Source organism: Manis javanica, chromosome 16 (assembly GCF_040802235.1).
Source record: "Manis javanica isolate MJ-LG chromosome 16, MJ_LKY, whole genome shotgun sequence".
In the NCBI taxonomy this organism is placed as follows: Eukaryota; Metazoa; Chordata; class Mammalia; order Pholidota; family Manidae; genus Manis; species Manis javanica.
Window position 1 is genome coordinate 59,231,749 of NC_133171.1, and position 12,483 is coordinate 59,244,231.

A 12,483-nucleotide genomic window follows, 5' to 3' on the forward strand; every position below is an offset into this window, starting at 1 on the left:
CCCACCCTCCCCATCTGGATTCTGAAGAGGGCTTGCAGGGCCAGCTACTGCTGTGTGTATAGGATCCTGGAGGCTGGTTCCCCTCAGTTCCCCTCTGTCCCCTAGTTCCCACTGTCTCCATTGCTTTTGGAGATCTCCAGGCCTATGACCTGTTTCCCTGTGATTTGTTGACAGGACTTATGTAGGGGTAGAGCTCTAAATGGGAGGGGCTTCATAAAACTGAGTCCTTGAGGGAGAGAAAACTTGGGGGAAGATGTATTTTCCCCCAGGGGTCCTTGGGAGAAAAGGATCTAGGGCAAGGGTCACTGGAGGCTGGGTGCGGATGGGGCCTCTGGAAGGGATAGTAGGGATAGTAGGGACAAGCCTGGGACAGCCCCAGAGGGAGTGAAAGCAGCCCTGGGAATTCACAAACCCTACCAGGGCAGGCCTTCTCCTTTCATTCTGACCAGGACTCAGCAGTGCTGGTTTCAGTCTTGGCGTCCAAGAAAATCTGAGGCCCTGATTTTTGCATGAAGCTCCCACCCCTCAGTTCCCCTATGTGTGGCCAGGTACCCCAAAGAACTCCTACTCCCTCCAGATTCCTGGAGACAGCCCTAGCCCTCAGAACCCCTGGGCATGACCATGTCTCCTCAGGTGTCCCCTCTCTTCCCCAGTCCCCCACCTTGGAGGTTCTCCCACCCCTCAGGACCCTTGTATACCCATGTCTTCCAGGGGACCCCATGCTTCACTCCCAGAGTCCTGAACACCCTTTGGTGTGGTCACTTCTCCCCAGAGGCATCTTGCAACCCCCAATCTTCAGAGTCTCTACATGTGGCCATAACTGCTAGGGGCCCCCTGACCTCCACCCCTCCAGACCTTGGATCCCATTTTTTCCAGCTTATCCTTTGGTTTTTTGGCCCCGTGAAGTGGCCATATTTCCCCAGAGCTTGTTAGACCCCTTTATCTCCTTGTGTGCTCACAGCTCCTGTCCCCTCTGAGGTCTCTGTCCTCCCTTTCCTTAGAGAGACCTGGGATAGTCTCTTCTCCCAGACAGATAGACAGGCAGGCAGCACTTCAGAGAAAAGAGGTTTATTGGGCTTCATGGAGGGTGCAGATGTCTCCCTGTGGGGTATCTAGTCAAGCTGTGGTTGGCTCTTAGGAGCCTCTCACTTCCTCCTGGAGCCCGTTGGTACCTCAGACCCGCTTTCCCTCTCCATAGCTATTATCCTAGTGCCCATGCCCTCTTGCTCTTTGTCTCTTAGGCATTTTTATCTCTCTTCTGATGTCCGTCTATTATTCCCTTCCCTCCATCCTTCATAAATAAATAATTTAATTTTTCCCTTCATAAATAACCCCCCTCCCTGCCTCCAACCCCACTCCTTCATGTGTCTGCTCTCTTTCCACGTCCAGGGCTAGACCTCCCTAGACTGGCAGGACAGATGAAGAGCTCTGGGCAGGAATTTCTAGGCAGGCTTGAAATCTTTGGTAAGCATCCAGGGTGGTTCAAGGAGGTGTGGTCCCCTGGGATGCCTGGGATTCCTTCTTTGGAAGCTTCAGGTGATGAGAGTGGGGAATAGCTAAGAACATTGGAGTGGTGGAAGGAGAGGTGTGGGTGGGTCAGAATGGAGGCAAAATGGGGAGAAGACCTTAAAACCAATATTTTCTCCTTCTAGATTTTTCTATAGAGCAAAGGCTCCAAAGAAGACACTACTGGGACTGAGGAGTAGGTGGGAGATGCCGTCTGTGTGAGTGGAGAGCTGGTCTCCCTGGGTGAGCAGGAACACAGCCCCCTGGTACACCGAGCGCACCCATGGGCCCTGTGGCCCTGGGCACACAGATTTCTGAGCGCTGAGGAGCGGCACATGGAAGGGGTACTGAGAGGAGAAGAGCTGGACCTCATGGGCTAGGTAGAGAGGGGTAGGGGTGGCCTTGGGGAAGCAGCCTTCCCCAGAGAAGACCACCTGGGAGTAGACAAAGTAGAGGCCACTGGTGGGGACAAGGAGGGAATTGTTGCTCAAAGAGAAGCCATGGCGGAGGAAGGCACGATCTGTGTTTGCTCTCCAGCGCAGCAAGTTCTGGGTGCTGGGGTCTCCTAGGAAGAGCCATAGTGGTGGGGGATCAAAGACCTGGGAGTCAGAGGTCTCAATCCCTGAGGAAGCAGGTGCTGGCCTGAGTTCCTGGGGGATGGCTGGGAGGATGGATGGGAGGAGGATGCCTCTGTTTTGGGGGTTGGGGAAGGTGGGGGAAAGGGAGTGGATGCTTGGGTCCTTAAAGGTGGGTAGGTGGAGAGCTAGGGGCTACGGTCTGAAAGGTCAGGTGGATGTTTACCAACAAGATGAGCAGCAGGTTTGAGGGTGCCTTTTGTGAAGTGCTTCTGGGAGTGCAGATGGGCAGTCTGGGCAGCAGAGGGTGAAAAGCCAACACCAGGGAGCCCCTGGGGGAGAACAGAGTGGAAGGGGGCTCTAAGGCCCAAGGTAGGGCTGAGCCACCACAGCAGCCCCATCCCCAGCTGCCTCACCTGGGCCTCAGGCAGCAGGGCCAGCAGCAGCCCCAGAAGGAGTAGGCGGCGGGGGGCGCTGCACACCCTCAGGAGGTAGAGCCGTCCAGACGGTGTCATGGGGAGAACCTGCAGGGAGAGAGACAGTGAGCTGGCGGGGCGCAGGGCGAAGATGGGCTTCTGCCTCCTGCCGATGGAGACAGCCACCCTGAGAGACAGGGCGGCAGACAGAGAAGAGGACGAGGTGCAGTCAGGGAAACCCCGAGGTGAGCAGGGGAACCAGAAAGAGAAAGAGAGACCCGGATCGCGGCAGAAACAGAGATGTGTGACCGAGGCAGAGAGACTGGCAGGGAGAGGCAGAGAGGGGAACAAACCAAAAGTGAACCCACCGAGGCCCGGGCCCAGGCAGGAGGCACAGGAGCGGCGGGTGCGGGCGCGCGCAGAGGGGCACAACGCCTGGGGAAGGAGTCCACCGCCCGCGCAGCCTAAGGAGATGGGGCGGGAGAGTCTCACCTGCTGTGCGGAGCCCCTGTGCCCGGACGCCTGGGTCCCTTTATAGAGGAAGCGGCGGTGGCAGCGTAGCAGGCGGCGGGCGGGTTCTAGGCCGGGGCTGGGGCCTGGGGAAGCCCCCAGGGCTTAGAAGATGCTGCTGTTTCAGCCGAAGGCAGGAAAGGCAGAGGCCTAGGAGCAAACCGCAGGCTGGGGGCTCAGTCGACTGATTTCTGGGAAAGGGAGTGGGGTCAGGGGAACTGTGGGCTGGGAGGGCCAGGGAAGCAAGGTCAGGTTCAGGAGTTACAGAGAAGGGACAGTCAATTCGGGGAGGAGAAGGGGGAGCAGCTGGGGTGTGGGCTGGAGGCCCGGTTCCCTGAAGAGCGATTATATATAACACCTCTGCACCCTTGGCTGATTACAGGCTTCTCTCTGTGCCCATTTCCTCCTCTTGTACCCTCGTCCTTGTCCCAGACCGCTCAAGTCACACCTGTCCCAGTATGTGTACTTTCCAGGCCATCTGGCAGGTTTCAGATCAAGCAGTTCCTTTATATATGCCTTTCCTGAGATATCCCAGTCCATGCCTGTTGTCCTGGTGCAAATATTAATGGAGCCCCCTTTCGTTCTCAGAAATGTCCTGGTTTGGAAGATAAATGCTATGGTCCCCTACTAAGGGACGATGCCATGCACTCATGTATGATGAGGCTTTAGCTCCCTCCTGAAGAATGCCCTCTACCTCATCTCAACCTTAGGTGGCCTCCACAGATCAGATTTATGTAACCCCACACAAATACACACTCTGGAGCCAAGCAATGTGGCAACTTCCAAAGTTCTCTACAGGAGAGACTTCAGAATTCCACACAGGAGGAACATAAGGGTGGTGACTTAGGGTGGGGTGGGGACAACTAAGGGACTTGCCTTGAAGCTGTATTTGCAGAGCCAATACCCTGTTTTTAAATCGTTGTTTCCTCCTTTTAACTTGAGTAGAGTGAGGGGCACATCACTTAAGTTTACAGACTGATGAATTTTTCCATCTGCTATAAGCCATGTAGCCACCACCCAGTTCAGCATATTTTCAGGTCCCCAGAAAGGTTCTCTTGTGCCCCCCTACCAGTTGATACCCTCCAAAGATAACCAACCACTCTCTGATTTCTATCAGTACAGATTAATTCTTCTTACTTTTGAACTTCATGTAAGTGAAATCACACAGAATGTACTCATTTGAATTTGGCTTCTTTCATTCAACATTATGCTTGTGAGATTCATCCATGTGGGTGCAGGTTATCAGCAGTTTTTTCTTTGCTGTCGTTGCTTTTTTTTTTCTCATTTCAATGTAATATTCTATTGTGTGAAAAATACTCTTATTTATTTACCCATATTTTGCCCATTCTTCTGTTGATGGACTTTTGGTTTGTTTCTCTTTTTTGGCTAGTATGAAAGATGCTGATGTAAACATTCTTATACACGAGCCAGTTTTCAATGTTTGTAAGTAAAAAAAGCAAGATGATTTAATCCATATTTCATAAGATTGGGAAACTACCAATTGGCTACTTCAGATATCATCATTACTCTTAATGATATTTTATGCTTTCATTGGAGGGTTTTAGAGGGGCTGGTGCTGAGGATGGTGGTGATGGAGGCTAAAGCCCTCCTCTGCTGCACTGGGCGCACTGCTGCTCTCCTCTGGCACAAAGTTCCTCAGTGGTCTTGGTGTCCTGGGGCACATAAGTAGCACATAACATTCAGGATGTGCATGAGCTATTTCTCCTGTTTTCCTCTCCCTCCTGAGGCCCTGCAACTTTGCCTTTGCCTTACTAGTCTTATCTAAGTATTTCTTTTCATTCTCATTCTCTTTAGCTTTCTCTCTGTCCACAGACTTGTATTGAGCACTTTGTACAAGACACTGCTACAGATGTGAAAGACAGTCCCTTGCCCTTTGGGGATACAGACACAAAAAACCAGTGTGAGAGATGGGAAAGTTATCAGATAATTACAATATAGTGTGATAAGTTCTGTGACAGCAGGCCTGTGGCAGCCCACAGAAAAGCCATCAAACTTGGCCTGGGGAAGAGGTGATTCAGGCATTATTCTGACAAGACAAGGAAGATGGTGAGGAGCATTCCAGGTCTGGGGAACAGCAAAGACTGGAGATAAAAAAGGGTATGAAGTGTGCTGAGATGTGCAATTGGGTACAAATAGAAGGAGCAGAGATGAGGCTTGGGAGGTATGATGAGAACACATTCTGAAGGGTTTACTACCAAGAGAAGGAGTTTGCATTTCATTGTAGTTACCATGGGAAGGCACTAACATTTTTAAGTGAGAGAGGGACACATGCAAATTAGCATATTAGAAAAAATGAGTCTGGAAGCTGCATGAGGTGTGGCAGCTGGGGGGCTGAAGGGAAAACCGGAAGTGTGAGACCAGTTAGGAGAATTGTGCAAGAAACCAGCAAGGAGGTGACAGGAGCCAGCATTTCGGTCAAGGCAACAGCAGGAGAATGGAGAGGAGGAGAGAGTTTCTAGGCAAAATCTACAGGTCTTGGTGGCTGATCAGACATGATGGAGAAAGAAGAGTAAGCCACAGAGCCTATTCTAAATACCTTGGTCTGTATCTTGGCTTCTCCTTCTTTTGACCTACTGCTTTGTGCCACTGCTGGCTTCCCTCTTGGTCCCTGCTCCTTTCTTTTCCTCTGTGTCCCTCTTTCTCTGTGGTCCTTTTTCCTTCTATTGTCTCTTTCTGCCTCTCTAATGGTAGGAGCTAGTCAACAGAGGGACTTCAGTGATGTTAATATATAAAACAGTGTGGCAGTTAGCAGTGAGAAACAAAAATAGAGGGAGAAATTTGGGTCAGAAAGGAAGACTGGGGCATTGAGGAACAAAAAGGGGAAGGTGAGACGGAGTGACAGGGAGACATGAGAGACAGAGAGGAAGGAAGGGCACAAAGGAAGGGCAAGCTGAGGCTCCTTGTCACAGGCTTTTGTGATGTGCTGAAGGACAGACAATCTTGGTTTCAATCTCAGTTTCAGAGGTTGTGTGAAATTTGGTTTCTTTCTTGGGGAGGCCAGCAGTTGGTTTGGGGCTTTCCCTGGGTAGGAGGGGTGATGACTGGAGTCTTATGCTCCAAACTCAGGGAAACACAGTCTCCACAGTGGTCTCTGTGGAGAAACTAGTGAAATCTCTGAGACCTCCAGTTGAGGCTGAAATGATATTAGCCTCAAACCTGAATTAAGCCTCAAAATCTAAATTGGGATTTAATACCAACTTTGACCTTCACCCAAATTTAACCTCAACCCAAATCACAACTCAACCTAACCTCAAATCCCAATAAATGAACCTCAAAACTTACTCTCTAAACTAACACAACCCTGTTTCTAGAGCTCATCTTGAAAGTGATCATCCCTGTTCCTAACCCTCCAGTTAAACCTGACTCTAAACATAAGTCCAGTATGAGCTACAAATCTAAAGTCTAGTTTCCTTCTGCTTTACCCCATTATTTGCCCATCCCTCCATTTAATAAATCCATACTGAGTACCTACTGTGTGCCTGCTAGGGCACTGTTCTAGGCAGTAGAGATATAGTGGCAAACAAGTCAGACAAGGTAATAGCACCCATGGAGTGCACGTTCCATTAAGGAGAAATCAGTAAGTGTTGCTATGAGAAAATAAGACAGGGCATGTGATAAGAGAGGCAGGGAACTACTTTAGATGCAGCGGTCAGGAAAGACTCTCTGAGTAAGTAGCATTGAAGCTGAGAACCAAATGGTAAGACTGACTGGGTGATGTGTTAAGGGATAAGCATTCCAAGCAAAGGGAATAGCTACTACAAAGGCTGGAAACAAGCCAGGGGAATAGAGAAACAGAAAGGAGGCCATTGTGGCTGGAGTAGGGGGAGAGAGTGGGAGAAGGGTGGGAGATGAGAGAGAGAGAGGGCAAGGGCCAGATCGCTCAGGGCCATGCTAGGAGGGGTAAAGCATCTGGATTTTATTCAACCATGGGAAGCCTTTGGATGGTGGTGTTTGCACATGCATGTGTGTGTGAGAGTGTGTGAGGAGAGAGAGAGAGAGAGAGAGGGAGGGGAGAGGAGGGATGGGTGAGGCACAGGTGATTGGATTTATGTCTTTAGAAGATCACTGTGGCTCCTGTGTTTAGACTGTATTACAGGAGGTGCTATTGAAAGTAGGGACACCAGTTAGGAAACAACTGCAGTAATCCTGGAAAAATGGTAGCAGCCATGAAAAATGGACAGAAGTAGACAAATTTGAGATGTATTTCAGGGGCAGAATCGACAGGAACAGACGATGGATTAGATGGATGGGGGTGTGGTGGGAGATGGGGAGACTGTGAGAGAAGCAGGATTCTGATGGGGATGAGAACCAAAAATTTGATTTAGGATTTGGTAAGTTTAAATCTATTGGACAGACATCCAAGTGGAGATGTCACTTGGCAGTTGGATATATGAGTGGATTTCAGAGGCAAGATCATTAGTAGAGAGACATTAGAGTTGCAAGCAAGAAGATGGCATTTAAAGCCATGCAACTGGAAAAGATACCTTATCTTGTGCATCTGCCTATGACCCCTTCAAGATATTCATGTTTTCCTTCATGTTATGCATCTTCCATTCTAAAATCCAGAAGCAAAACCCTCCAGAATGCCTTCTTCTGAACTCTCACTGGGCTTTGACATCCCTGGATTAGACCCTTGCCCTATAAGGACACTTCAGCCAATCCATTTCACACTATTCTATGGAACTCCTCATATTTAAATCCTCTGTTCCATTTTTGAAAGAATCTTCCTCTGTCACTATGAAACCTTGATTTCCCCTAATAAGTCTCCTCCCTCTTTGGTGAAGGCTGCTCTTTCTTCCATCCCCATCACTAGGGCCAGGGCACAGAGGAGAGGCCACTATTTTCCTCCCCACCTCCCGCTGGTAACCTCCTCTTGTCTTGAAGCCCATGCCTTTTGCATTTTCCGTTCTCTTCTGTCTGCCAGGCAGTCTTCTCCATCTCGATCTCTATCATGCTCTTAACTGGTTTATCTAGCTCAGTTTTCCTCCATATCTTATCTACTACCAACTTTAGAGACTTCAAAACCACACAGATAAGATGAATCTTATACTCTAGCCTCTCAGTGCTTCAACTTTCTCAACTACAACAGCTTTATAGCCTTTTTCTCTGCTCCACTTCAGCCCCCCATGATCAAGGTTGTACTTCGAATCTTAGCATCACTTAGAAAGGCTGTACCTTCAAGATGTTGAACTCTGAATTTTCCCTCATCATGACCACACATTTTTTACATCTCCTGATGTCTCCCTCCCATTCCAATCAATACTCCATTCTCACCAAGTCTTTTAACTCCTTCTTTTCTTGTCTTCCTTGTCTATTTTGTCTAACTCATGCTCAAAAATTTCAACCACTTTCACTAGTACTTTAGAATCACTTACCAGCCTGATGTTCTACCAAGACAATCTTGAAAAAGTTGATTTTGGTAAACTCCATGGTTTCATTTGGGGGGCTTTTTTCTAGGCTGCCAAGCAATGGAGGGTAGCCATGTCACAGGAGGCCTACTACTAACCTCAGCCATCTACTTCAGAGCCCTGTGTTCCTTAATCATTCTGCGTTGATTCTGTTGCATTCCTGCAGGTGCTATTCTAAATCTCCACACTCCTTTTGCCCTCCATGTTTCCTCTTCACACGCAGTTGGTGATGCTGCCATCTATCTTACTTCGCCTAAGTCCCTCCAAGGTGTATCTCTTTACTTCACACAGAGGACTTTCTCCCATCCACGGTTGTTCCTTATTACTCTGTATCCCACTTCCTCCACCTTTACTACATTCTTTCCCCTTTCTTAGGTTTTCAGTATCTCTCTTTACGTGCCTCTCCTTCATTCTACAAATACATTCCATTTTATTTATTGAAAATAGGAAATCTTTCCTTGGACTCTCATTCTCACTTACATGCCCATTCCATCTCTCACCTTCCTTTTCTGTGTGGTGTCTCAAGACTAGCCCCGTTTACCACTTTTTTGGGAACTGGTAAAATTTTTCTCAGTTGTATAATTTGTGGGATCAACTAGAGATGATTCTTAGTTCTATCTTCTGTATTCACTATTCTATGACTTTGTAACCACCACCTCCTTTTTCTCACCTCCCACTCATTCCTCAACTTATTGATTTCTGTCTCTCTGGTAAGTGGAAACTGTTTTCTCAAAATTTGTAATCGTCTAGTTCCTGAACCCAAAGGATCTTTTCAACCTTCACCTACTAGACCTGTTGGAAGTGTTAGATGTGACTGCCTTTTCTGCCTGGCGCACCACTCCATTGCCCTACCCTGACTGCTTCCCAAGCCTCCTTTGTCATCCTCCTGTGGTCATCCTAGGACTCTTCTGGTCACTCTCTCGGAGACCTTGTCCACTTAGAGGCTCAACCTCCACTAGGAAGGAGATGATGACCAAATTTCTCTCTCCAGCCCAAGCTTCTTGAGAAGCTCCAGATTTGCTTGCTGGAGGTCTCTACCTGAGTGTTATGGTAGCACCTCAAACTCAATGGCTGCTGTTGACCACTTTATTACTCTAAGCAGGTGCACCTCCCATTGTTACGTGAAGTTGCTACTTATGTAATTGTCTGTCTCATGAAACTCCAAGTTCTGAGGACAGTGACTATTTCATTTATGCCCACTGTCTAGCAGAGCACCCTGCTCCTATCAGGTGCTTTCTAAAAACTTACCAATTGAATGACTGAAATTGAACTTATCTTTTCCCCTCAGCCATGCATCTCCTTCTCAGTTTAGGGCATCGTCATTTTCCCAGTCCCTGAGGCTCAAAACTTGGCAGTCATCTAAGACTCTTCCTTCCTCACTTCCACCATCCAGTCAGTTGTCTTGTCCTAATAACTTATCCTTTCAAGAGTTTACAAAACCTGTTCCCTGCTTTCATGCCATTTAGTTACTGGTCCCTAAGCAGAAAGTACACAAGTTTTGGAGTAAGATGAGTTTAATGCTGATTCCACTATTTTTAGCTGTGTGGCTGCAAGCCAGTTACAGTACACTTCTGAGCCTCTGTTTCCTCATCTGTATAACGGAGATCCACCACCCACCTTTTGGACAGTTATTGGCAGGATTACTGATGTTAGGAATGGGGCTTGACATAGTTAGCACATAATAGGTGTTCAACAAATGATAGTTTTTTTTTACTTCTTGTTTGTCCTCCTGCAGCACTCTCCCATTCTCCTTCTTCACGGCTGTCACCAGGTCACTGCACACGGGATAAAGGACAAACCCCTTACCTTGGCATTCTGTGGTCCTCTCTTCAACACATGCTTATTCACACCTGTGCTTCATCTAACTTGGGACTTATCCTTTCCTCAACACACTGTTTCCTGACTCCTGAGCTCTCCTCAAGCCATTTCATTTATCTATGGAGCCCTTCCATTCCACCCTTACCTATTGAAATTCTACCCATGCATCAACACCAGCTCAAATGCCTTTTCTCTCCTCAGAGACCCATGGGTGCTTTCAGATGGAATTCACCTCCCCCTTTTCTATACCTGCTATACTTAAACATTTTTCAGCATGCCTTGAGACCCAGTTAGGTATGGGGCTGCCTTCCCTACTGGACTGTAAACTTACAACAGTTTGAATTTATCTTTGGGCTATTCGATGCAGTGTTGAAATGCACAGAATAGTTCCTCCCAGATCCTTTTCCTAACCCAAATCTACCAAAACCCCAATGCCCCAACTGACCTCCTTAAATCTCATTAGTCCTGCTCCCAATCCCATTTCTCTAACTGAACCCTGATTCGCCCTTCACTGAGAATCAGGTCCTTGTTCCAGCTCTAGAGAGCAGGTACATGCACTTCCACCTCCCCAGTGTTTCATGGTAGGCACTGAGTCACCCCTTAGGGATCCCTGGGCCCCCTGCCCTGCCCCCTCTGTGGTGGACAGGATGCCTGCTGCTTTGGCCCCAGGGGGTCAGAGGAAGCCAGGGCCTCTAGGGTTCAGTATTTTTATCAGCCTAGGAAACGAGACACACAGAAGCGGAAACCGTGTGGTCAGAGAAAGTGAACAGCCCTCATCTCAGGGGAACCCCCAACAGGGCTTGGGGGCCAGACACCAAGGAGGGATGTTGAAAAGAGGGAGATCTGGGAGGCCAGGTATAGGGATTTATTTTGCTTTGGTTTTATATAACTTTTGCAGAGAGGAAAACAATGAGCTTAAAAACTAGAGAAAATACCCTGGGTGAAGGAGCAAATTTGGATACCAAAGTTTTCTATTGCTTACCTCTCAACCCCCTGCACAGGGATCCTAACCTCAACTCCCCCCAGCTCCAAACCTGGGCTCTTTGCATGCCACTTCCGAAATCTCCGGCCTGTGAGAGGAACCGGACGCCTGGGTTGCTCGTGGCTCACAGTCTCTTCTCTGAATCACAGCAGCTTCCTCTCACAGAATCTTTCTCACCAGCCCTTCCTCCTCCTGCCCCTGAACATCTGCCTGGTTCCTCAGAGGACTTGGGCCTCTTGGCTCTGTCTTCTCTGAGGGTCTCATGCCTACCCCATGTTCCCCTGCTTCCAGAGGTTGCCCTCCCTGTCCGCCACTGCCCTCTTTTTTCACTCCTGGTTTTCTCCTATGTAGACTGGGGCTACAAACCTGAAAGATAAGTTTCTGATTCATAAGCTGTCTGATAGAGATACGTGCAGACTATACACACTCCGGTGCATGCCTGTGACCTTTCAGTCCTGCCTTTTCTTTTCGCAGAGTTCCTGTTGTGTCCTGGGGGATGGCAGCAGGGTTTGGTACTGTCTACCACTTCCTCTTCTAGTTCTGGGAGCTGAAGTGAATTGAGTATGAATAGTGGGAAGGATGGTGCCAGTCCCTCTCCCACCACCCCTCAGGACCTTTTCCTCAACCTCAGTTAAAGGAGATGTTTTTCTGGAAGGCTAAGCCTGGGCTGCCTAGAGGTGAAGTCCAGGTTTGGGATGGAGGGAGATAAGGACCGGGGCCCTGGAGGGAGACAGACAGGACTGAGAAGCTGGAGGGAAAGAGAGCCTTGGGTGTGGATCCCTGGTTGCCCAAGAACAGACAACCCAGGTTACATCATTTGACTCTTTCCTCCTCCTTCCCCGGCTCCTAATTTTAGCAACCGAAATTCCACTCCCCCACAAGGCTCTTTCTCTGTCCATTCTGCTTCTGTCCCCCATCCTCCCACAGCCTCCTCATGTCCCTCAGCTGGAGCTGCCCCCAACTCAGATCATTCGGTGACTCAGCAAAGGGAAAGCCCTGTGTTGGTGGAAGGGGGTGTTAAGTGGGGAGGAGGATGTGGTTCTGGCTGGGGAGCTGGGGAGGGGAGGGAAACTGCTTTTGTTCCCTTTTTGGCTTCTGTTCACATCTATTTCTCTAGCCACTGACTGCAGAGAGGAGAGGTGCCCAGTGAAGGGAGTGGAGTGAGACTGGAGGGCAAACCCGCCGTCTCAGGGCTGCCTCTGCAGGTGGGCAAGCAGGGAGCTTCAGCTTGTCTCCAGCTGAAGGCG

At 48.9% G+C, this 12,483-nt stretch overlaps 1 protein-coding gene across 3 annotated transcripts; it reads right to left on the bottom strand.

Moving 5' to 3' along the window:
- Positions 1-1,026: 1,026 nt before the first annotated feature.
- Positions 1,027-12,464, bottom strand: LTA (lymphotoxin alpha). 3 transcript variants are annotated; one of them, XM_017661511.3, is made up of 4 exons: positions 2,990-12,464; positions 2,498-2,605; positions 2,308-2,413; positions 1,027-2,071 (listed from the first exon to the last, which is right to left on the bottom strand). In XM_017661511.3, exons 2-4 carry the CDS (start codon positions 2,594-2,596, stop codon positions 1,659-1,661), a joined length of 618 nt encoding a protein of 205 aa, XP_017517000.1. In that variant the 5' UTR covers positions 2,597-2,605; positions 2,990-12,464; the 3' UTR covers positions 1,027-1,658. The 3 variants fall into 3 exon arrangements, with proteins under 3 accessions (XP_017517000.1, XP_017517001.1, XP_073080880.1); XM_017661512.3 differs by having other exon boundaries at positions 2,866-12,464; XM_073224779.1 differs by lacking the exon at positions 2,990-12,464 and having other exon boundaries at positions 2,498-2,812.
- Positions 12,465-12,483: the final 19 nt, after the last annotated feature.

Bases quoted from the DNA above. Each gene is read 5' to 3' on its own strand.
- LTA (XM_017661511.3), bottom strand. From the start codon at position 2,596: ATGACACCGTCTGGACGGCTCTACCTCCTGAGGGTGTGCAGCGCCCCC. The intron at 2,414-2,497 runs GTGAGGCAGCTG...GTTCTCCCCCAG, and splicing joins CCCTGCTGCCTGAGGCCCAG to GGGCTCCCTGGTGTTGGCTT. The intron at 2,072-2,307 runs GTAAACATCCAC...GGCTCTTCCTAG, and splicing joins ACCTGCTGCTCATCTTGTTG to GAGACCCCAGCACCCAGAAC.